This window comes from Monodon monoceros, unplaced genomic scaffold (assembly GCF_005190385.1).
Source record: "Monodon monoceros isolate NGI ecotype Baffin Bay Population unplaced genomic scaffold, NGI_Narwhal_1 Super_Scaffold_19, whole genome shotgun sequence".
NCBI lineage: Eukaryota > Metazoa > Chordata > Mammalia > Artiodactyla > Monodontidae > Monodon > Monodon monoceros.
In genome coordinates this window covers 7,201,520-7,226,604 of record NW_021703775.1, presented here as the reverse complement: position 1 = coordinate 7,226,604, position 25,085 = coordinate 7,201,520, and the positions used below count along the sequence as shown (strand labels likewise).

The following is a 25,085-nucleotide window of genomic DNA, read 5'->3' as shown; positions in this document are numbered from 1 at the left end:
CCTCAGAAAAATAAAAGATCAAAACTCAGAATTCAGTAAAGATTGACAAATTTGACTACATAGAAATTTAAAAGCTTTGGTTAAAAAAAACCCACCTTTTTTTAAAGTGTGAAATAAATTGTGTATGTGTGAAAACAGAAAAGAAGAATGGAAATATATATATATATATATATATATATACTTGTTGGTAGATACCTCTGCAGAGGAAAAAAGGATTAGGGAGAAAGAGAAATGTTCTATATACAGAACATTCCCATTGCTTTGAGTTTTTACTATGACTACATATTACTTAGGAAAATTTTTGAGTAAAAATTTTTAAAAGAAATAAAATGTGAGACACAAAACAATTTAATCCTTAGAATAGACATTTAATTACAATGTCAAATCTAAAAAACTTTCAAATGATGTAAATGAGAATGCCACTTTTTCCACTGCATTAATAACTATATGATGTTTAAAGTAGAATTAAAATCCTGATCAGTAGTTGGATGTTACCTAGACTTGTGGTGATCATTTCACAACACATACAAATATTGAATCATTATGTTGTATACCTGAAACTAATATAATGTTATATGTCAATTATACCTCAGTTAAAAAAAAAACCTGATCAGTGATCAATCTAATACCTTTGCTTCTTCAAGTTCCTTGTTGGCAGTATCCACCACAAACTTTTTCTCTTTTTCTAGTTGCTCTGCTAGTTGGTCAATTTTAATCAATTCTTGACAAAGATGCTCATTGTGGCTGGTTAAATCCTCTACTTGACTGCTTACCACCTCCTTACCATCCAAGAGTTTCCTAACACATTCTTTCAAGCCATGATTTGTCTGTTTGAGATCTTCAATCTGTTATAAGTAGAAAGAAAATAATCAAATTAAACTATTTCCTTAGCTTCCCTCTGAGGAGAACAACTAGGTGACTGGATTCAGGAAGGGAGGTTTGCTTCCCTGGCAAGGAGACTTAACTATATATCTTTTTTTACTTTCTGAATTTTGTACCATGTGACTGTATTACCTATCTGAAAAAAATATACTAAGTGAAAATTTAAAGGTTTACAGCTATAATTCTCAAAACAATTTACAGCTTAATAACAAAAAAAACCACTTAGTGTTGATATTTAACAAAACTATTAGAAAAATTGCCAAATATTTATATCTGCAGAAAAGAAACCAGTCTTGAAATTATTTAATTTTAATAATTAATATCATCAATTAGGCATTCTTTAGAATTAAGTTTCTAACTACTGTCATCAAAATATGTTAACTCTTTAGAAAAGTCCTTTTGAACATATCAGTAGCTTACTTGACTAAGCTAAATACCAAATCAATCAAGTATTTGCTGACTTATGTGGAGGACCACAGCTTTCTTTCCCAGCCCACTATCAAACCATCAATGGATGAAGAAAAGGGCCTTTTCTATCACAAAGGTATCCAAATGCCTTTAAAGGAAAAAAGATATGTTATACCCATTGAATAATGATAATATGTCAAGAACTATGTTAAATTCAACAGATACAAAGATAGGTTAGCTATCTGCCTCAGAGAATGTATTACTTGTGGAAATACATATACAGCATGTTAAGTGCCGTAAGAGAAATATCTGAGATAAAGGGGTGGCACAAAGTCCTTTTCCACAGGATTTGTCTCTCACTGTATATTTAACAAATATTTATTGAGCACCTACTATATTCAAGGCACTGTGTGTGCAAGATGTGAAAAGACAGAAGAAAAAAACAGTCTTGGTCTTTAAAGAGCATCTAAAATTGCTAAATCTCTTATGTAACATTATTCTTAGTTCTAACATTATTTTTGCTGTAACCTTGCCCTTTTCAAATAACTAGAGAGAGCTCTTTCCAAACCATCAAAATCAACAAAGTTTTCTTTAAAAATATAAACTTTATTATTTGTCACTATATAAGGAAATATCCTAAAGGTCATGAATTATATATAACTATACCACAATGACATTTATTATACTCAAGAAGCACAATAAAGGCCATTATTTTAATCCAATTCTCACTTTGGTATTTTGTAAGGCACACTAACTTGTGAGATTTACAGGAAAAGAGTTTAAATTGTCAAAACCAGGAGACAAAAAAACTTGAAGAATTTAAAAAGCAAAAAGGCAAACTGTAAATGCACTTTCTGTAGTTGAGCCTTTTATCACAACCAGGCTGAATTTCAGCAATACCTCTTACTCTCTTCTTTTTTGGCATTCTCCCAACTACAGCTAAAAATTCTTTGAAAATGCAAATTTGAAGTAATTCCTGTAGCCTTATGGTGCTTCATTACACTGAGAATAAGATGAACAAATACCATTTGTGGTCCCAGGCCTACTGCCCTGTCCAAGCCCTCTCCACCATCTCCAATATACACCTAAGCTCTAGACATGCTGTAAGAAACTTGCTAAACTCATTTTAAAACCTCTGTTAGGGAATTTATTGAAAATGTTATATACTATATCACAGAACCCTCTCTATAAGAATCCTCAGGGGGCTTCCCTGGTGGCGCAGTGGTTGAGAATCCGCCTGCCGATGCAGGGGACACGGGTTCGTGCCCCGGTCCGGGAGGATCCCACGTGCCGCGGAGCGGCTAGGCCCGTGAGCCATGGCCACTGAGCCTGCGCGCCCGGAGCCTGTGCTCTGCAGCAGGAGAGGCCACAACAGTGAGAGGCCCGCGTACCACAAAAAAAAAAAAAAAAAAAGAATCCTCAGGGAAAACTTCGCTCAGGTCTCAATTTCAGGAAAACATGTGCTTCTTTTGTATACCTGGTTTGTTTTTATTCTTTGGACCGTGAATTACTTTACAATTTCCTTGTTGTTTTGCCTCTAGTAATTTTAAAGAAATCTGCAGCTCACCTCTAGCAACTAGTACAGAAACCATGCAACGATTTCCTGTTTGCTCTTCTTATCCATGCTTTCACTGTTTCTTTACTTTCCCGCACTCTTATTACCTCTTTTCATTACTAGCATTTTTTTTTAACTATAGGGATAAACAAACTTCAATTTATCTATCTTTTTGTCTTTGTTCATGGCTTCAACAGTGCCACATCTCTGAGCAACAAGAACATGCTAAAAATGTTTCCTGACCTCCCACCAGGAAAGGTTACATGCTTTTCCTTTCTGGGCTCCCATACAGCTTCTTATATATTTTTATCTTAGTATTTTATAAGATGTGTTATAATTATTTGTTTCCCTGTCCCTTCCACTAAGTTCTAAGCGACTTTAAAGGGATCATGTCTCTAATTTCTGTATCAACATACCTCTCATTTCTGTATCATTTATTATATATCTAGCACATGATGCTCAATTATTAAATGAATAAAACAAATACATTATAAATAAATAAATGAACACTTCCCTCACCTTGACATCAAGCCCCACTTTTACTTAATTCCAAGACACAAGTACTTTAGAAGAGGAGGTTACAAAGGATGTGGGCTTTGGACTGAGGCAGACAGGTTTAAATCCTGCTGCAGTTCCTCACCAGTCACTTAACCTCGGACAATTTACCATATTTTCTTGATCCTAAGAGATGCATCTGACTTCAGAAAAAAATAAATGGAAGCTTCTTGAGTTTCATCTGTTAAATGGAGAGAATATCTACAATTTTCAGGGTGTAGTTAGAGAGATATAAAAGTTCAAGTAAAATTTTTGGCAGATAATAGGTACTCAAAAAGTAGCTTTTATTAAAAAAAAAACTTTTGCAAAAAAAACTCACAAACTTTTTATTTTGAAATAACTAAAGGTTCACAGGAAGTTGAAAACGTAGTACAGAGGTTCATGTGCCTTTAACCTGCTTTCCCCAAACAGTTACATCTTAAATAATTACAGTAAAATATCAAACCCAGAGATTTGACATTGGTACAACGTGTGCCTATTGTTCTATACCATTTTATCACGTGTAAATTGCTGTAACTACCACCTCAATAAGACACAGAACTACTCCATCACCACAAAGATCACCCTCCCGTTACTCCTGTATAGTCACAGCCTTCCCTCCCCATCCTTAACTCTTAGCAACCACTGATCTCTATAATAATTTTGCCATTTTGAGAATGTTACATAAACAGAATCATGTGATAGAGATCACAGTATGCTATCTGTTGACGGTGGCTTTTTCACTCAGCACAGTGCCCCTGACATCTAAGTTGTTACGTGGATCAACAGTTCATTCCTTCTTATTGCTGAATAATATTTCATCGTATGGATTACCACGGTTTGTTTAATAATTCACCAATTAAGGGAAGTTTTAGATGTTTCCAGTTTGGGACTATAACAAATAAAGCTGCTATGAACAACTGTATAACTGTATACAGGTTTTTGAGTGGACATAGCTTTCATTTCTCTGGAATAAATTCCCAAGAGTGCAATTGCTGGGCTGTATGGTAAATGTATGTTTAGTTTTTTAAGAACTAAACTATTTTCCAGAGTAGCTGTACCATTCCCCATTCCCACCAGGAATGTATCAGTGATCCAGTTTCTCCTCATCCTTGCCAGCATTTGGTATCATGACTATTTTTTATTTTAACTGTTCTTAACAGTGTGCATTGTTATCTCATCATGGTCTTAATTTGTATTTCCCTGATGTTTAGAAAAGATGAACATCTTTTTATTTGTCAACAATACATCCTCCTGTGAAATATGTCTTTATATCCTTTGTTCATTTTCTAACTGGATTGTTTGCTTTTTACTGTTGAGTTGTGAGAGTTCTCCACATGTTCTAGATACGATTCCTTTGACAGAAACAGGGGTTGTAGCTTATCTTTTCATCCTATTAACAGGGTCTTTCACAAAGCAAAAGACTTAAATCTTGATGAAATTCAAATTGTCAATTTTTTCTTTTATGAATCACACTTTTGCTGTCATGTCTAAGAACTCTTCAGCAAGCCCAAGGTCCTGAAGATTTGTCCCTATGTTACCTTTTCAAACTTTCATAGTTTTATGTTTTACATTTAAATCTATGATCTATTCTGAGTTAATTTTTGTATAAGGTGTGAGGTTTAGGTCTAGGCTCATTTTTGTTCCTAAAAGATATCAAATTGCTCCAGCACATTTTGTTGAAAAGACTACCTTTCTTCATCAGATTGCATTTGCACCTCTGTCAATCATTTGGCTGTATTCGTGTAAGGCTATTTCTGGACTCTCTATTCTGTATCACTGATCTATGTCTGTCCCTCTAGCAATACCATACAGTCATGATTACTGTAGCTATATATTAAGTTTTTAAATCAAAGAGAATGACTCTTTCCACTTTGGTCTTTTTCAAAACTGTTCTTTGCTGGGATTTCGATGGGAATTGTATTAAACTTGGATATAGATTTGGAGAGAATTGATATCTTACTATGTTGAGGCTACCAATCCCTGAATATTTGTTTAGATCTTCTTAGATTTCTCTTATTAGCATTTTGTAGTTTTCAGAATGTGAATTCATACTTATTTTGTTAGATTTACATCTAAGGATTCCATTTTCTATTTGAGTGATTGTAAATGGTATGTAATTTTTAATTTAGATTTCCACAGGTTAATTGATAATATACAAAAATACAGGGCTTCCCTGGTGGTGCAGTGGTTAAGAATCTGCCTGCCAGTGCAGGGGACACGGGTTTGAGCCCTGATCCGGGAAGATCCCACATGCGGAGCAACTAAGCCCGTGTGCCACAACTACTGAGCCTGCGCTCCAGAGCCCGCGAGCCACAACTCCTGAAGCCCAGGCACCTAGAGCCCATGCTCTGCAACAAGAGAAGCCATTGCAATGAGAAGCCCGTGCACTGCAACGAAGAATAGCCCCCGCTCACTGCAACTAGAGAAAGCCTGCACACAGCAACAAAGACCCAATGCAGCCAAAAAATAAATAAATAAATACATTAAAAAAAAATACAGTATGTTTGTGTTGTATTCTGACCTTTTGAACTCATTTATTAGTTCTAGTTTTTACACTGTAGACGTTATGAGATTTTCCAGGAAGAAGATCATGTCATCTATAAACAGGGATAGTTTTATTTCTTCATTTGGGTCTGAATGCCTTTCAACCTAGCTATATCATTATATTTGAAGTGAATTTCTTATAGACAGCATAATGCTAGGTCATGGTTTTTTAATCCACTCTGCCAATTTCTAGCTTCTAATTGGTGTATTTAGATTACATATATTTAATGTACTTACTTTTATGTTAAGATTCAAGTGTGACTTTTCTGTTGTTTTCTCTGTTTTTTTTTTTTTTAATTTTTCTTTCTGTTTTGTTTTATCCACTTTCCTCTGGGTTACTTGAACATTTTTTAGAATTCCAGTTTGAGGTATCCATAGCAATTCTGAGTATAACTCTTTTTACAGATTTTTAGTGGTTGCTCTAGGTGTTTCATTATATGTTCATAAGTTATCACAGCCTACATTTTACCAGTTCAAGTGAAGTGCAGAGACCTTACCTCCCTTTACGTCTCTCTACCCTCCTTTATTAATAATTCTTAAATATTTTCTCTACATGCACTGAGAACTACATTCGACAAACATAATTTAGAAAAGTAGAAAAGGAAATTCGATCACGTTTACCCATATTTTTGCTCTATATGTTGTTCCTCCTTCCTTCCTATTCTTCCAAGACTACTCCTTTTATCACTTCCTTCCTTGTTAGAGAAATTCCTTTAGATATTCTTTTAGGGTAGCTTTGCTGGCAACAAATTCTCAGTTTTCTTCATCTGAGAATATCTTAATTTTCCCTTCATTTCTTACTTTTCCCTTCATACTTTTCTAAATACAGAATATGCACTGGGTTGACAGTTCTTTTCTTCCAACACTTGAAAGATGTTGTGCCACTTCCTTCTGATCTCCATGTTTCCAGACCTGCTGCCATTTGAATTGGTGCTCCCCTATAAATAATGAATTGTTTCTCTCGTTTCTTTCAGGATTTTTTTTGTCTTTAGTTTTCAGTTTGAATATGAAGTGTCTCAGTGTAGATTTCTTTGGGAGACTCCTGGTAGCTTTTCACTCACCTTCTTTCATTTGTTTATGTCTTCTGCCAAATTTGGGGACTATTTAGCCATTATTTCTTTGAATATTTTTTCAGCCCCACCTTCTCTTCCCTCTCTTTCTGGGACTCCAACGATCCAAATGTAGATCTTTTGTTATATTCCCACCTGTCCCTGAGCCTCTGTTCACATTTTTTCAATCTATTTTCTCTCTATTGTTCAGGTAATTTCTTTACTTCTATCTTCATGTTCACTGATTCATTCTTTTCTCCTCCTCTTCATGTTTTTGTTTGAGAACACCGAGTTTTTAATTTCAGTTACTGTATTTTTTTAAACTTTTTTATTGTGGTAAAATAGAACATCATAAAATTTACCCCTCTAACCATTTTTAAATGTAAAATTCAATGGCATTAAGTTCACTCACAACATTGCGCAACCATCCCATATCCATTTCCAGAACTTTTTCATCATCACAAACTGAAACTCTGTACCCATTAAATAATTATCTATGAATTTTCCTACCTCATATAAGTGGAATCATACAATATTTGTCCTTCTGTGCCTGGCTTATTTCAATTAGCACACTGTTTTCAGGGCTCTTCCATCTTGTAGTCTCCTTTCAGAATTAAGGTTGAATAATGTTCCATTGTTTGTACGTACCCCATTTTGTTTATCCATTCATCTATCGATGGAATCTGCGTTGTTTCCACCTCTTGGCTATCATAAATAATGCTGTTATGAACATTGGTGTACAAGTATCTGTTTGAGTCCCTGCTTTTAATCTTTGGGGGATATTCCTAGGAGTGGAATAGCTGGATCACATGGTAATTCTATACTTAACTTTTTGAGGAATTGCCAAACTTTTTTGTACTATGCTTAAACCATTTTACATTAGCAATGCACAAGAGTTCCAGATTCTCCACATCCTCACCAACACTTGTTATTTTCTGCTTTTTGATAATAGTGGTCCTGACTGGTGTGAAGTTATATCTCATTGTGGTTTGGATTTGCATTTCCTTAATGACTGGTGATGTTAAGCATCTTTTCATGTTTATTGGCCATCTGTATATCTTCTCTGGAGAAACATCTATTCAAGTTTTTTGCCCATTTTTGAATTGCGTTGTTTTGGGGTTTTTTGTTGTTGAGTTATAGAACTTCTTTATATATTCTGGATATTAATCCCTTGTCAGATACATAATTTGGAAGTATTTTCTCCCATGTATTTTTTTTAATAGACCTTACTTTTTTTTAGAGCAGTTTTAGGTTTACAGAAAAATTGACCAGTAAGTACAGAGAGTTCCCACATACCCCTTCTCCCCACTCCAACTCACCCCAGTTTCCCCTTATTTACATCCTGTTTTAGTGTGGTACATTGGTCACAACTGATGAGCCAACATTATACATTATTATTAACTAAAATCCAGAGTTTAATTAGGGTTCACTCTTAGGGTTGTTGATTCTGTGGGTTTTTACAAATGTACAGTGACATGTATCCATCATTACTGTATACAGGATAGTTTCACTGCCCTAAAAATTTCCTGTGCTCCATTCACCCCTTCCTCCCTCCAAATCCCTGGCAACCAGGGATCTTCTAATGTCTCCATGTTTTGTCTTTCCCAGAAGGTCGTATAGTTGGAATCACAGAGTATGTAACCTTTTCAGATTGGCTTTTTTCACCTCACAATATCCTTTCAAGGTTCCTTCATGTCTTTTTATGGCTTGATAGCTCATGTCTTTTTATCAGTGAATAATATTCTATTATATACCACAGTTTGTTTATTCTATTCACCTACTGAAGAACAGCTTGTTTGCTACCAAAATTCCACTTGCCTCTACTTTATATCTTTTATTTCGAACAGCCTGTTTGCTACCAAAATTCCACTTGGCTGTACTTTATATCTTTTATTTCTTTGATAAGATTTTCTGTTTGTTTCAAGCATGCTCAAAATTACTTGTTGAAGCATTTATATGATTGCTAATTTAAAATCCTTGTCAGATAATTGTCATATTTGATTTATCTCTGTGTTGGCATCTCTTGATTGTCTTTTCTCATAGAGGTTGAGATCTTCCTGATTTTTGGGATGAGGAGTGTTTTTTTCTTTTTTTTATTAAGACCTCATAGTCTAAGACACCGACTCTTATCTTTCAGTAGGCTTCCTGTGACACCGCTCCAGCAAGAAAAGGGGGACACTGCCTTGTTACTGTTGGATGGGAGTAAAAGCCCAATTTCTCCACTAGGCCTCCTTTGACACCTGGGAAGGGTGGGGCTCCTTGTTACGGCTAGGCAGGGATGGGAATTCGGGCTCCCCACCAGGCCTCTATTGATATCACCAGAGCTGGAAGAATGGAGGCTCCTTATTACCGCTCCCATGTATCCTCCACTGCCACTGTGGGTGTGTGGACTTGTTACTGTTGGAGGGTGGTAAAGGTTCTGACTCCGCATTAGGTCTCTTCTGATATCATCCCAGCAAAGAGGAAATGGGGCACCTCTTACTACCAGGTGGCAGTGGACTTTTGGCTCCCCATGTGGTCTCCGGTGACAATACGGGGTTGGGGACTTCCTTACTTCCTGAATGACACAAAAGTCTTGGTTCCCCACTCAGCCTTCTTCTTTGATACCACCCTGGTGGGATGGGGGCCTTGTGGGGCGGGGTAGGGGGATGAGGGAAGGATGGGGTTCTTTGTTATATCATGAGAAGGGTGGATGTCTGGGCTCTTAGCCTTTGCTGGCAGGAATGGAGCTAGTTTTTTTCCTTGGTGTCTGCTTAAAGTGGGCAGTTCTTGTCTAAGAGTAATCTGCCTTGCTAGATTGCCCAATTCCTAGTCCTTCAGCTAGAAAGGGATGGCTTTTCTGAGACCTTTATAAATCTGCACCCATGATTTCTGGTTGCCAGTTTTTCCAGTACTCTGCCTGGGATATATGGAACAAAAAGAAAAACCAGGAACTCCCTAACATGTCCTACATTCATTGTGTGCTGAGGTCTCTAGCCAGTCTTCCTTCCTCCCACCTTTCAGAGTGTTCTTATGCTTGTTTTATACATAATATTCAGGGTTTTTAGCTGTACTTAGTGGGAAGAGTAAGGAAAAGTAAGTCTACTCCATTTTCCTAGAAGAGGAAGTTTCTTTTAATAGCCTTTATTAATAGCTATACCACAGGTCAGACACCAGGAGAACAGAAACAATAATGAACGTGGGAGTTCAGAGAAATCCTAGCTCTGTCACTCATTAGTCAAATATCATAATTCTTTAGACTCTTGGAACTTGGGCTTCCACATTGGTAAAATGGAAATAACATCACAATTTCACAAAGTTGGGATGATTAAGTAAGATTATGTACTTGAAAGCATCTGATACAACACCTGGGATATAGTTTTCACTCACTAACTCTGAATCTATGTGTTTCAAAATGGTTAAGATAAAAATGGAATGATTTTAGACCCATACAATTTAAATGAGCACTGAATTGGTATTTATTCTCTATCTTATTTTAATATAGGCCCCCATCCCAAATTAATTTAGGGAAATATGCAGAGAAATTAAATGTAACCTGTAACTTCAGTGAAGAAATGAATTTGTCTTGATTTCTCACTTCTTGTTCTAGCTGGAGAATATTCTGGTGTTTTTCAGCTTCAGAAACTGGAGCCCCTAGATCAAAATCATGTTCTTTGGTGGTAACCTAGTGGAAGGAATGGGAATAATATAGAGACAGTCAGGTTTAAAACAGCTTTGTGATTTCCCACAAAAATCATAATTTTAAAAATTAACAACATTCAATTAAAAAATTGTTTTTAAACTGTTCCACCAGCTAAAAGGACTTCATCAACATTTACTTTCTTAAAACTTTATATTATAAAACTTCTTCTGTGTGTTTTCCAAATATGAAACTATAGTATTGAACATGCTTTTCAAAAAAGACATACTCCACTCTATCTAAGGGAATATGGGTCAGCAGCAAATTAAGTGGTCTACTTCCAGGGCTATGATGTTCACTAGCTACCTGTTTATTGTTATTTTTGTATATTAACAAAAAGGTTTGCTACCCATATCACAAAGGGCTAATTTCCCTAATATATAAATAATTCCTATAATTAAAAAAAGGAAAAGAAATACCCTAATATAAAAATTGGCCAAGAATATGGATATTTCACAGAAATGGCTTTTAAATAGATTTAAAGATATTCAATCTCACCATTTAGAGGAATACAAATTAAAACAACACTGGGATACCATTTTTTAACCATCATATTGGCAAAATCATAAAGTTGGATATATAAATTAGCATTCTGTGGCAGTGTAAATTGACACAGTATTTATGGAGAACAACTGGGTAAAATCTAGCAACATTACAAATGCACATAGCTTCTTTACAAATAATTCCATTTCTCAGAATTTTTCTACATACATATTTGCACATGTGCAAAATAACAGTGTTAAAAGATTTCTCACTTTAGCATACTACACATACTACTCTTCACTGTGCTTTTTTTACTTGACTACGTATCTTAGAAACTGTATAATTTAAGGAAATAATTTTTCTTTCTCTGAATCAAGGCTACCATTATGTTAAGAGAGAATTTGCTACAAGCAAAGCAACACAGATGCTATGCTCCAAAATCTAGTACTTGGGAAATTACAGGCTCAGGATTCCCCAGTCACTGACCTTGTGTTAACGCCCTGTACAACCCAGCCCTTAGCAGTCTGACAGGTTTATTTCCCTTTTTCCCTTTCCCTAAACAAGACACAAATCTGCTTTTTCTGTTCTCCAGTCCAGCAGTTCCTGCCTCTCCTGGAACTTCAGCATTAGATCTCACAAAGCATTTCTAATTATGAATCGTTTTAGGCCTTTATGGGTTAGGCTGAAATCCTAACTACCATTTCTTACATAGTTTCTGTTGAAAAATGTGTTCCTAGCTATAAACATGTGACTAAGTATAACTGAATCAAATGACTCCTCACTATAGCAGTACTTTTCAAATTTTAGTAAACATACGAGTCATTTGGGAATCTTGTTAAAATGAGATTATTACTCACAGTAGGTCTGAAATACTGCATTTCTAAAAAGCTGCTCAGCAATCCCTATTTGGCTAGCACACAGACTACACCTTGAATAACAAGGACCTAAAATCTAAACCTGCCTAGCATACAGAGTTCTTCATAATTTGGTCCCTTCCTACTTCTTCAAATTTACCTCCTACTTGACACCTCCAAGAACCCCTCTATTAAAGACAAACTATTCTACACCTTCTTTATACATACATTCAGAAACATATTATCTTTTGTTCATGAGCTTTGCCCTCACTCTTTTCTCCACTGAAGTAAAGACACTTCTAAGGCTCAGCTTGAATTCCATATTCTCTAGGAGGTTTTCTCTGTCTTCTCCATCGAATGGTGATCACCTCTTCATTGAGACATCCAAATATCTTGGTAATAGAACAATTTATGTAGCTATTTACTTTTTCTGGATATGGCTTCCTCACACAGTTATTAGAATCTTAACAAATAATATCCTAGAGCTCTCTGTATTCCATCAATCTGCACAGTTCTTTGGCTAACAGGAAGGTGTCAATACAATTTTGTAGAGGTTGATAATGAAGCAGTGTACTAAAGCAGATAAAATGGAATCTTCCCTCTTCTTTTTGGTAAAATGAACAGTCAAGTTTACTATCAGTCTAGTCTAGAAATCAGAAGTATAAAGAGACCAAGAGTCTACCTGACAATTGTGAGCCATCATATTAGAGCTGTGACTTTCCCTACACTGACTTTGGAGGCAATAAAAAGGGAGAGAAAGCAGTGTATCTGAAATGCCCATGCCTGGCATGCCAGTTTCTCCACCTCAGGCTACCTGAATATCTTCCACCTTCCAGTGATCTCTAGATGGAGCTTTGAATGGAACTTGTGTTCCTGTACAGATCTCAGAGAACGCAAGTAAAGTACTTTGTAAGCAGCAAATTGTCATCATAAACACCCAAGCTAGAATCACAATCATTCTCAACGGGGAAGCAACAGAGCATAGTGGTTAAGAGCATGTTCTTTAGCCTCAGACTGCTTCCGTTCATAATGCCTGTTCTGCCGCTTCTTAGCTGCATGACCACAGGCAAGTTACTTCTCTGGCCATGGCTTCCTCATCTCTAAAATAGAGATGAAAACAGTACTTGCCTCATAGAGCTGTTGTGAGGATTAAATGAGTTATTATATGTAAAGCACTTAGAACAGTGCCTGGCAATATATAATAGCTGCTAAATATATATTATTATTATTTACAATTACTATTATTACTAATTCCTCTCACTGACTCAACTTATTTAATTGGCCGTCATGTCCTACTGATCTTTTCACTAAAATCTCTCTCAAACACATTTCTTCCATCACTACTATCACTGTTTCAGCTCATACTATCAGATTGTAACATTTATTCACTTACCAAACAAATTTATAAACAGTTAGGATAAGGATGAACCAATATTAGATTAGGGAGCTAGAAAGATAGAAAACAAATAAAAACTCAACAATTTCAAGGGGCTTCCCTGGTGGCACAGTGGTTAAGAATCCACCTGCCAATGCAGGAGACACAGGCTCGAGCCCTGGTCCAGGAAGATCCCACATGCTGCGGAGCAACTAAGCCCGTGCGCCACAACTACTAAGCCTGCATTCTAGAGCCCGCGAGCCACAACTACTGAGCCCGTGTGCCACAACTACTGAAGCCTGCGCACGTAGAGCCTGTGTTCCCAACAAGAGAAGCCACCACAACAAGAAGCCTGTGCACCACAACGAAGAGTAGCCCCCACTCACCGCAACCAGAGAAAAGCCCGCGTGCAGCAACAAAGACTCAATGCAGCCAATATAAAATAAATAAAATAAAATTAAATTAAATTAAAACAAAAAACTTACAATTTCAAGCTTCAATGAATCTAGGGAAGTCCAAAACAAATCAGAAATTACAGTACAGTATGATTCGTGCCACATACATGTATGCTAAGGGAATACAGGACTACAAAAAAGTATTTCTGACTTCTACTTCCCCCCAAAGACTTAGCATATATTTTCCATGTTCCCTCCAAACTATGAACATATCCCTACTGGAGCACTTAACACATTATATTGTTTATTGGATGTCCAAAGCCATCACAACTTAACATGTTAAAACAGACCTCTTGGGCTTCCCTGGTGGCGCAGTGGTTGAGAGTCCACCTGCTGATGCAGGGGACACGGGTTCGTGCCCCGGTCTGGGAGGATCCCACATGCCGCGGAGCGGCTAGGCCCGTGAGCCACGGCCGCTGAGCCTACGCGTCCGGAGCCTGTGCTCCGCAATGGGAGAGGCCACAACAGTGAGAGGCCCGCGTACCGCAAAAAAAAAAAAAAAAAACAGACCTCAATTCCCCCACCTGCACTTCTACTCTCAACCCTGCCTCCAGCATGTTCCTTCCCAGTCTTTCCCATGTCACATGGCACTGTCATTTGTGCAGTGATCAAAGTCAAAAACCAAGGCGTTGTCTTTGTTTCCTCTTTTCCTGAACCTCATCAAATCCATCAACAAGCCCTTTGGATCTACCTCCAAAATATATCCCCAATCCATCATCCACTTCTGTACACTTTTATTATCACCTACTTGGTTCAAGTCACCATCATCTCCCACATGGATTACTGCAATTGTCTCCTAACTGGTCTTTTTGCTTCTACTGCTGCTCCCTGCAACCTGTTTTCCAAACTGAAATCAAAACAATCATTTTAAAATAATGAGATCCTGCTCAAAACACTCCAATGGCTTCCCACTGAAATCAGAATAAAAGTCAAACTTTTTTTTTTACTTTAATCTCTAGCCTACAAAAGTAGCTCATATATTTTTTTTCTTTTTTCCTTTAACATCTTTATTGGAGTATAATTGCTTTACAGCGTTGTGTTAGTTTCTGCTGTATAACAAAGTGAATCAGCTATATGCATACATATATCCTCATATCCCCTCCCTTTTGCTTCTCCCTCCCACCCTCCTTATCCCTCCCCTCTAGGTGATCACAAAACACCAAGCTGATCTCCCTGTGCTATGCAGCTGCTTCCCAGTAGCTATCTATTTTTCATTTGGTAGTGTATGTATGTCCATGCCACTCACTTCATCTCAGCTTACCCTTCCCCATCCCCACATCCTCAAGTCCATTCTCTATGTCTGCGTAGTTATTTCTGTCCTGCCCCTAGGTTCATCAAAACCATTTTTTTTTTTAGGTTCCATATATATGTGTTAGCATACGGTATTTGTTTTTCTCTTTCTGACTTACTTCACTCTGTATGACAGTCTCTAGGTCCATCCACTTTACTACAAATAACTCAGTTTTGTTTCTTTTTATGGCTGACTAATATTCCACTGTATATATGTGCCACATCTTCTTTATCCATTCATCTGTCGATGGACACTCGGGTTGCTTCCATGTCCTGGCTATTGTAAGTAGTACTGTAATGAATGTTGTGGTACATGATTCTTTTGAATTATGGTTTTCTCAGGGTACATACCCAGTAGTGGGATTGCTGGGTCATATGTAGTTCTATTTTTAGTTTTTCAAGGAACCTCCATACTGTTCTCCATAGTGGCTGTATCAATTTACATTCCCACCAACACTGCAAGACGGTGGTTCCCTTTTCTCCACACCCTCTCCAGCATTTATTTTTTGTAGATTTCTTGATGATGGCCATTCTGACCAGTGTGAGGTGATACATCACTGTAGTTTTGATTTGCATTTCTCTAATGATTAGTGATGTTGAGCATCTTTTCATGTGTTTGTTGGCAATCTGTATTTCTTCTTTGGAGAAATGTCTATTTTGGTCTTCTGCCCATTTTTGGATTGGGTTGTTTGTTTTTTTGATATTGCGCTGCTTGTATATTTTGGAGATTAATCCTTTGTCAGCTGCTTCATTTGCAAATATTTTCTCCCATTCTGAGGGTTGTCTTTTCATCTTGTTTTTGTTTTCCTTTGCTGTGCAAAAGCTTTTAGGCTTCATTAGGTCCCATTTGTTTATTTTTGTTTTTATTTCCATTTCTCTAGGAGGTGGGTCAAAAAGCATCTTGGAGGCAGCTGCCAAAGATGGCGGAGGGGCAGGTCCTGGTTCTCGATGGCCAAGGCCATCTCCTGGGCTGCCTGGTGGCCATGATGGCCGAGCAGGTGCTTCTGGGTCAAAAGGTGGTGGTTATGCGCTGTGAGGGCATCAACATTTCTGGCAATTTCTATAGAAACAAGTTGAAGTACCTGGCATTCCTCTGCAAGCGGATGAACACCAATCCCTCCCACAGCCCCCTACCACTTCTGAGCCCCCAGCCGCATCTTCTGGCAGACAGTGCAAGGCATGCTGTCCCATAAGACCAATCAAGGCCAGGCCGCTCTAAACTGCCTCAAGGCGTTTGATGGGATCCTGCCACCCTATGACAAGAAAAAGAGGATGGTGGTTCCTACCGCCCTCAAGGTTGTGCATCTGAAGCCTATGTGGAAGTTTGCCTACCTAGGGTCCCTGGCTCATCAGGTTGGCTGGAAGTACCAGGCAGTAACAGCCACCCTTGAGGAGAAGAGAAAAGAGAAGGCCAAGATCCACTACTGGAAAAAGAAGCAGCTCACGAGGCTATGGAAGCAGGCCGAAAAGAACACAGAGAAGAAAATTGACAAATTCACAGAGGTCCTCAAAACCCATGGATTCTTAGTCTGAGCCCAATAAAATTGACTGTTTATTCTTAATTTTAAAAAAAAAAGAAGAAAAAGAATCTTGCTGTGATTTATGTCAGAGTGTTCTGCCTATGTTTTCCTCTAAGAGTTTTATAGTGTCTGGCCTTACATTTAGGTCTTTAATCCATTTTGAGTTTATTTTTGTGTATGGTGTTAGGAAGTGTTCTAATTTCATTCTTTTACATGTAGCTGTCCAGTTTTCCCAGCACCACTTATTGAAGAGGCAGTCTTTCCTCCATTGTATACTCTTGCCTCCTTTATCAAAGATGAGGTGACCATATGTGCATGGGTTTATCTCTGGGCTTTCTATCCTGTTCGATTGATCTCTATTTCTGTTTTTGTGCCAGAACCATACTGTCTTGATTACTGTAGCTTTGTAGTATAGTCTGAAGTCTGGGAGCCTGACTCCTCCAGCTCTGTTTTTCTTTCTCAAGATTGCTCTGGCTATTTGGGGTCTTTTGTGTTTCCATACAAATTGTGAAATTTTTTTGTTCTAATTCTGTGAAAAATGACTTTGGTAGTTTGACAGGGATTGCATTGAATCTGCAGATTGCTTTGGGTAGTATAGTCTTTTTCACAATGTTGAATCTTCCAATCCAAGAACACGGTATAACTCTCCATCTGTTGGTATCATCTTTAATTTCTCTCATCAGTGTCTTATAGTTTTCTGCATACAGGTCTTTTGTCTCCGTAGGTAGGTCTATTCCTAGGTATTTTATCTTTTTGTTGCAATGGTAAATGGGAGTGTTTCCTTAATTTCTTTTTCAGATTTTTCATCATTAGTTTATAGGAATGCAAGAGATTTCTGTGCATTAATTTTGTATCCTGCTACTCTACCAAATTCATTGATTAGCTCTAGTAGTTTTCTGGTAGCACCTTTTTGATTCTCTATTTATAGTATCATGTCTTCTGCAAACAGTGACAGTTTTACTTCTTCTTTTCCAATTTGGATTCCGTTTACTTCTTTTTCTTCTTTGATTGCTGTGGCTAAAACTTCCAAAACTATGTTGAATAACAGTGGTGAGAGTGGGCAACCTTGTCTTGTTCCTGATCTTAAAGGGAATGCTTTCAGTTTTTCACCATTGAGAATGATGTTGACTGTGGGTTTGTCATATGTGGCCTTATTATATGTTTAGATAGGTTCCCTCTATGCCTACTTTCTACAGTTTTTATCATAAATGGGTGTTGAATTTTGTCAAAAGCTTTTTCTACATCTATTGAGATTATCGTATGGTTTTTATCCTTTAACCATATGTTAATATGGTGTATCACGTTGAATGATTTGCATATATTGAAGAACCCTTGCATTCCTGGGATAAACCCCACTTGATCATGGTGTATGAACCTTTTAATGTGCTGTTGGATTCTGTTTGCTAGTATTTTGTTGTGAACTTTTGCATCTATGTTCATCAGTGATATTGGCCTGTAATTTTCTTTTTTTATGACATCTTTGTCTGGTTTTGATATCACGGTGACGGTGGTCTTGTAGAATGAGTTTGGGAGTGTTCCTCCCTCTGCTATATTTTGGAACAGTTTGAGAAGGATCCGTGTTAGCTCTTCTCTAAATGTTTGATAGAATTCACCTGTAAAGCCATCTGGTCCTGGACTTTTGTTTGTTGGAAGATTTTTAATCACAGTTTCAATTTCATTACTTGTGATTGGTCTGTTCATATTTTCTATTTCTTCCTGGTTCAGTCTTAAAAGGCTATACCTTGCTAAGAATTTGTCCATTTCTTCCAGGTTGTCCATTTTACTGGCATAGAATTGCTTGTAGTAGTCTCTTAGGATGCTTTGTATTTCTTCAGTGTCTGTTGTAACTTCTCCTTTTTCATTTCTAATTTTATTGATTTGAGTCCTCTCCCTCTTTTTCTTGATGAGTCTGGCTAATGTTTTATCAATTTTGTTTATCTTCTCAAAGAACCAGCTTTTAGTTTTACTGATCTTTGCTATTGTTTCCTTCATTTCTTATTCATTTATTTCTGATCTGATCTTTATGATTTCTTTCCTTCTGCTAACTTTGGGGGTTTTTTTGTTCTTCTTTCTCTAATTGCTCTAGGTGTAAGGTTAGGTTGTTTATTTGAGATGTTTCTTGTCTCTTGAGGTAGGATTGTATTGCTATAAACTTCCCTCTTAGAACTGCTTTTGCTGCCTCCCATAGGTTTTGGGTTGTTGTGTTTTCATTGTCATTTGTTTCTAGGTATTTTTTTGATTTCCTCTTTGGTTTCTGCAGTAATCTCTTGGTTATTTAGTAGTGCATTGTTTAGCCTCCATGTGTTTGTATTTCTTACAGTTTTTTTTCCTGTAATTGATATGTAGTCTGATAGCATTGTGCTCGGAAGAGATACTTGATACGATTTCAATTTTCTTAAAAAAAGTCAAACTTTTTAAGGTCCTACATGATTTGGCCCCTGCCTTCACTTCCCTAAATAGACCTACTACTCTCTTCTTTGTTCACCCCCCAGCTTTATTGGTTTTCTTTCTGTTCCTCTACAGTGCCAATCTCATTCCACTCTGAGGTCTCCTCCCTTGCTTTCCCTCCATCAGGAACATTCTCACCCCCAAGCCCTTGACACGAATGGCTCCTTCTTACCCTTGGCAATTTGGCTGAAATATCAGAGCGTCCTCCCCAACCTCTTACCTAAAGTAGCCTCTCTCCTACTCACTCGCCCATTAGGTTATCACACTTAACACTATTTGAAATTATATCACTTATTTCTTCATTTGTTTATTGTTTGTCACCCCCCACCAAATGTAAGCTCCAAGTGATCTAGGCTCTTGTCCAGTCACTGTTATATCCCTAATGCCTAGAAGAGTGCCCAGCACAAAGCTGGTACTCAATAAAACATTTCCCAAATAATGAATTTTGATGATTCAAACAAGGTAGTTTCAATGGTAGGAGGACCAACAAATGAATGAGTAGTAAAGAAAAAGAAATAGAAAGTGTAGATTTCTTTTACAAAGAATGATTGTGAGAAGAAAGAACAAACTTTGGGAAAAGACCAGGGTTGTTGAAGGGCCAACAGAAGAGGAGAAAAACTTGCTTCTTAATTTCCTCTATATCAAGGACCCCTTTCAGAATTAAGCAAAAGCCCTAGGTCGTTACCCCAGGAAAATGCAAACACATACAAAACTTTAAAAACAATTCCAGGGGGTTCAAGAACTCCCCAAATTTCTTGTACTCCAGGTTAAGAATTCTTACCAGTATAAACACAATGACGATTCCTAAGACATGGGTTAATGTTAACTAAAGGAGAAAGGCCAATAAGCTAGTAAGAGAAAACCCAGGTAAAGGGTGCGCACTGTTCTTTGAGACAAGACAGAAAAAAGCAAGGTCAGGTAACGATTTAGATAAGAAGGGGTAGAAATCTGAAGAAGTTCCTGCCTGGCAGAATTTTAATTTTTCAGTGAAACAGGAGTTGAGATCACATGCTAAAAAGTATCATCAGTGCTGAGCAAAATATAATATGTGCTCAACAAACGTCTACTGAATATTTTGATAGAATAATTGAAAATACTGGAGTATTTTATATAGGATTTTGAAATCTGGTTCCACAAAAGGTCAACTTGTTTTCTTTTTAGAAAACTGTCTCCAAAAATTTAGACTGAAAGACACTTTGAAGTAGGAGGGAATAGCTTCACTAAGAGAAGGATGTAGAAAACCACATAAAATTTTATGAATAATTTTGAGGTGGGTTCTGTATTTATAAAAAATAAGTGAATATATGTTTTGGAAATTCACTTCAAACAAAACAGTAAGGTCACTTGTTTAACCTTTCTTAAAAAGAAATAATGTCTCCAGTCACTCCATCCAAACCCAAGCTCCTCAGTTCTCTTCAATCCAGACTGTACTGTGAAGAAATAACTTGCCCTTTTTAAGGAGCAAAAAACAATGGCCTTAGGAGAAGAATCATTTATCAGTTCCTCTTGGAAACATAAGAAGGGGGTCAAAGAGTTGTTGTCAAGAGGCTTTTCAGAACCAAAGGAATTTAATACAGACCGACATAAATAGCATAACTAAGACAAACAGAACTACCTTACTAACCAGCACACTTCAAGAGATTATCATGGGGTATGTGTACAAGAAAATTCACAGCAGTGTTCCTCATATTCACCAAAAAACATAGAAACCCTAGTGTCCACCAACAGTAGGTAAATTGTGGTATACTCTTACAATGGAACACCAAACAACAAACTAACTACAAGCAATAAAAAGGATCAATCGTAAAAACAATGTTGAGTAACATTGTTACAAGAGCAAACTTTGCAAAATACAAAGGAAAACTTAGTACAATCCCATCTACCTAAAGTTCAAATACAAGCCAAACTAGGAAGTGCATGGTCACATACAAAGATGGTGAAACTACAAGGAAAAGCAAGGAAGTGGCTATCATAGAAGTCATGAAAGGGAACAAGGAGGAGCATGTGATGGGAAAAGGGAATGAATAACAACACCTGCTCTAACTGCCTCTGTATGTGGAGTACTTTAAAAGCAAATGATCGTAGGGCTTCCCTGGTGGCGCAGTGGTTGAGAGTCCACCTGCTGATGCAGGGGACAGGGGTTCATGCCCCGATCCGGGAAGATCCCACATGCCACGGAGCAGCTGGGCCCGTGAGCCATAGCCGCTGGGCCTGCGCGTCCGGAGCCTGTGCTCCGCAACGGGAGAGGCCACAGCAGTGAGAGGCCCGCGTACGGCAAAAAAAAAAAAAAAAAAAAAACCAAAAACAAATAATCCTAAAACAAATGGAAAAAGAAGCACCTGAAGAAGAAGACAGAGAGGCCAGAGAGCGTCTACATCTGTTGGGCCATAAGCAGTGATTTTTTTCAGAAGGTAAACAAGATTTATTTTGGAAGCTGCCATTAAATAATGCTAAACTGTATACTGTTTAAAATAAATATATCATTAATGTATCTTCCTAGTTACTATCCACTAATTAAGACTAAATGGCTTAGCTCATTCATCAATTAACATACAAACAAAAATCAGTTTTATCCTGGAGGCAGATCTGAGTAATGTAACCCTTTCCTTTCATAGTTATAACTAAACTATTTTCTTCTAGTTGCAACCCGATTATTCTTCTATTTATTTCCTTACAGGTTAGGAAAAAACAAAAAAAATGTGCTTGAAATTTTGAAAACCACTAGAGGAAATTTAAAACAACGAATATCGTGAGATATAATGGTCTTAAATGGAAAAAGGAAAACAAACACAGAGACCCTGTGTCATCTATGTAACGTTTCCTGAAATCGCTATCCTTGACTTTACTTAAAGAAAAAAAAAAAAGTGTATTCCTATGCGTGTTTAGGTATCAGCTCCCTGATCGCCGCAGTTATTCAATTTAAACCTCAAGTACTTTTTCCAAGGAAAGCCAGCGTACCCTGCCTTTCTGGTGTATAATTTCTACTGTAATTATATGAGATTTTCATGCAATTGACTACGTAATCTCGGCCCTTCACCTCGCCAAGTCTATAAAGTGGCTTAGAAGTGAGAGGCTGGGAGTCAGGAAGAGCCAGGTTGAACTCCCAAATCTCTGGCTTCCAAATTCCTCAGCTCAACTCCAGAGCGTTTCTAAACAGAACAATCCCCGCAACGACCAAGCGGAGAGCCGCGGTAGGCAGCGAGGCGGTCACCATAGGAACTGGGCTCAACCCTAAGCTCCCGAGAAACGACAACAGGGGCAAAGTTTGCTCCTGGCGGGCTTCCCTGGACCGCAACTCCGCCGGCTACCGCCCCTAACAGCGGCTCCAGCAGCCAATACCCACCTCAGGGGTCGCCCTCAGCCCCGAACACCCACCACACCCGCCCCCTGCAGCTGCCCTCTCAGAGGCCTTCTGGCCCAGGAGATGCTTTTTACCCCAACACGGCGCATCCCCGCGCTTCTACCTGGGGCTGCGGGTCCCTCCCCGGGCTTCTCGGCCTGCCGTCCTCCCCGGAGCTCATCCTGACGACTGCCAGGACTTCGCTTCCATCAGGGATCCAGGTCCCTCGAGGTCTCCATCCTCCGCCCCTTTCCTCTCCCTTCCCATCCCAAATCGACCTGGCCCTGCCCCGGGGATCGGAGGGAGGCGGGACCCGGCAGGAAGGAGGCGGGGACGGTTAGCGCCGGCCTCCGCCGCCGTCGGCCCCGCCCTCACGCTCTGTACCTGAGGGGACTCGTCCTCCACCTCCCCGGCGCCTTTGCTCCGCTTCCGTCCAGCGCGCCCCAAGTCCCTGTGCGCACGCGTACCTGGCTCGACCCTCCCTCTCGCGGGGACTACAAGCCGCGCGCGCACATCCACGCACGTAGCGACGCCTACGTCCTCCTGTCCGCCTTACAGGACGCTTGAGGATAAGGCCTCTTCCTGGTTCATGCGCGCCGCGCAGGCGCACGCCCACGCAGCGTCTAGACTACCCCTCCGAGAGTCCCGTCTCCTAGTAACCAGCCGCTATCCCTTTTTCCAAGACTTTTTCCTTACTCCCTGGGGGCGGTGGCCGCACCTGAGTGGAATGCGCATGCGCGGGTTCCACTCCCTCCGGCTGCCTTCAGTTAGCTTTCGGACACCTGCTGCTTTGCTGCCGCTTTTTTGTGCTATTTTCCCCAGGGATCGGGTACCATTCTGGACCCACGTTCAGTGAATTCGTTACTCCGCAGAGTTGCTCTTTGGGCGCTGGGAGGGTGGTGCGCTCTCGGTCCGCAGTCAGGGGCGTGTTTGCGGGGAGACTCCCGGGTCGGGTGCTGCTGCTTGCAGCCTCGGGGGAGAGACCGTCCTGTTGCGGTAAGCGCCCGCAGCTGGGGAGCCTGCGGACCCCGAGCCCCGTCCGCCAGGCACCATCCAGTCTGGGTTGAATCTGGGAGTGACAGAACTAGTGATGACAGCGCAGGTTCCTGACCGGTATGCCTTCTCCACAAGGCAGGCCTTCTCCAAGTCCCCTTTGAAGAAAAACTGATCATGGTTAACAGAAATATCACTTGATATTTAATATTGTACAGATTCTGCTCCTGTTTAATACCGTTTAAATTTGTCCTCTCAAATAGGAGCCTTCAGTCTGGGAACACTCATTTAAGTTAACCAGGTGTAATATTTTTTGCCATCCAACTATGTTAATATTGACCACATTACCTAAAAATGAAGAAATGAACTTTTTAGGGAAAGAGAATGAGAATTGCATTATTCTGCCAAATTTTTGGAGCTCAGCTGGAAAAGAAATATTGTCCTTTAAACATTTCTTAATGTTTAACATGTTCCACTTTTCTTAAGTAAGCCAAGGGCTTCTGAACTCTAATGAACTCTAATCTCCCTGTCTTTTCCTACAGATGAAATAAACTAGGTTTTCATAGCTGTTCTCTGATGATCTTGGTATAGTATTCGCCTGTGTCTTTCAGAAGTAATCTCACATTTCAAGAGACTAACACTTCCTGTTTTTGCCAGGTGAGTACTCATTTTTTCCCCACAATGTATTTTGACAGGCATAAATAAATTTTATGTTAGAACGAATTTCACAGAAGTGCATTTAAATATGTGCCATATGTTTTTCCAATCTCTGCTCTGATTTTTTTTTTTTTTTTGCGGTACGCGGGCCTCTCACTGCTGTGGCCTCTCCCGTTGCAGACCACAGGCTCTGGACGCGCAGGCTCAGCGGCCATGGCTCACAGGCCCAGCCGCTCCGCAGCATGTGGGATCTTCCCGGACCGGGGCACGATCCCGTGTCCCCTGCATCGGCAGGAGGACTCTCAACCACTGCGCCACCAGGGAAACCCTGCTCTGATTTTTTTATGCTAGTACATTTTATTTGTTATTTGTGCCAGTACATTTTCTCATATTTTCAGATATCATATACTTTGTAAGTATAGCTAGATACTAAAAAATTAAATCGTGTCCCTGTTATTTTAGATAAAGAAGTCAGAGGTCCCAAGAGATACATTTCCTGTGAAATATAATTATACCTAACTGATAAAATAAGTTACAAAGAAGCATGAGCTCTCAAAGACCATCCTGAAAAGTTATTTTAGGGAAAACAAAGTATAATCTCATTTCCTCTTAAAATACTAAGATTATTTTGAATAAAATGTTCTCATGATCTAGCATTATTGAAAAGAAATGGGGAAAAATGTACAAACCTCAAAACTCTAAGATGGAGTTGAAGGCTTGTGGGGAGAAGGGGATTGTTAATATAGGAGGTAGGAAAGTACTTCCTTTAGGGAAAAAATTAGAAGAGTTTAAGCATTTATGTACGCCACGTAGATGTTACTAAAGAGTCTTTGGAAAGAATGTAGGGAAGGGCTTCCCTGGCCCCTTTCTGGGAGGTTCCTGCAGGCCACGAAGCGGCTGGGCCCGTGAGCCATGGCCGCTAAGCCTGCGCGTCCGGAGCCTGTGCTCCGCAACGGGAGAGGCCGCAATAGTGAGAGGCCCGCGTACCGCAAAAAAAAAAAAAAAAAAAAAAAAAA

General features: G+C 39.0%; 1 protein-coding gene and 1 pseudogene across 14 annotated transcripts in view; one reads left to right on the top strand and one right to left on the bottom strand.

Annotated features, from left to right (window-relative positions):
• The window catches only part of TSGA10 (testis specific 10), a 111,265-nt gene extending 88,393 nt beyond the window's left edge, over nucleotides 1–22,872 (bottom strand). For 5 of the 14 annotated variants that reach the window (XR_003794932.1, XR_003794933.1, XM_029232184.1 and 2 more), the window contains exons 1-3: nucleotides 22,544–22,713; nucleotides 10,511–10,639; nucleotides 630–845 (exon numbers count right to left, since the gene is read on the bottom strand). Coding sequence is in view for 4 of the 14 variants with exons in the window: in XM_029232184.1 (XP_029088017.1) it covers nucleotides 630–845; nucleotides 10,511–10,639; nucleotides 22,544–22,600 (402 nt within the window). In the remaining 10 variants the exon portion in view is untranslated. Of the gene's footprint in view, nucleotides 1–629; nucleotides 846–10,510; nucleotides 10,640–22,543; nucleotides 22,714–22,803 lie in introns of those variants that run through there. The other 9 variants (XM_029232190.1, XM_029232192.1, XM_029232195.1 and 6 more) reach the window with 8 other exon arrangements.
• Nucleotides 15,897–16,659, top strand: LOC114900761 (annotated as a pseudogene).
• Nucleotides 22,873–25,085: the final 2,213 nt, after the last annotated feature.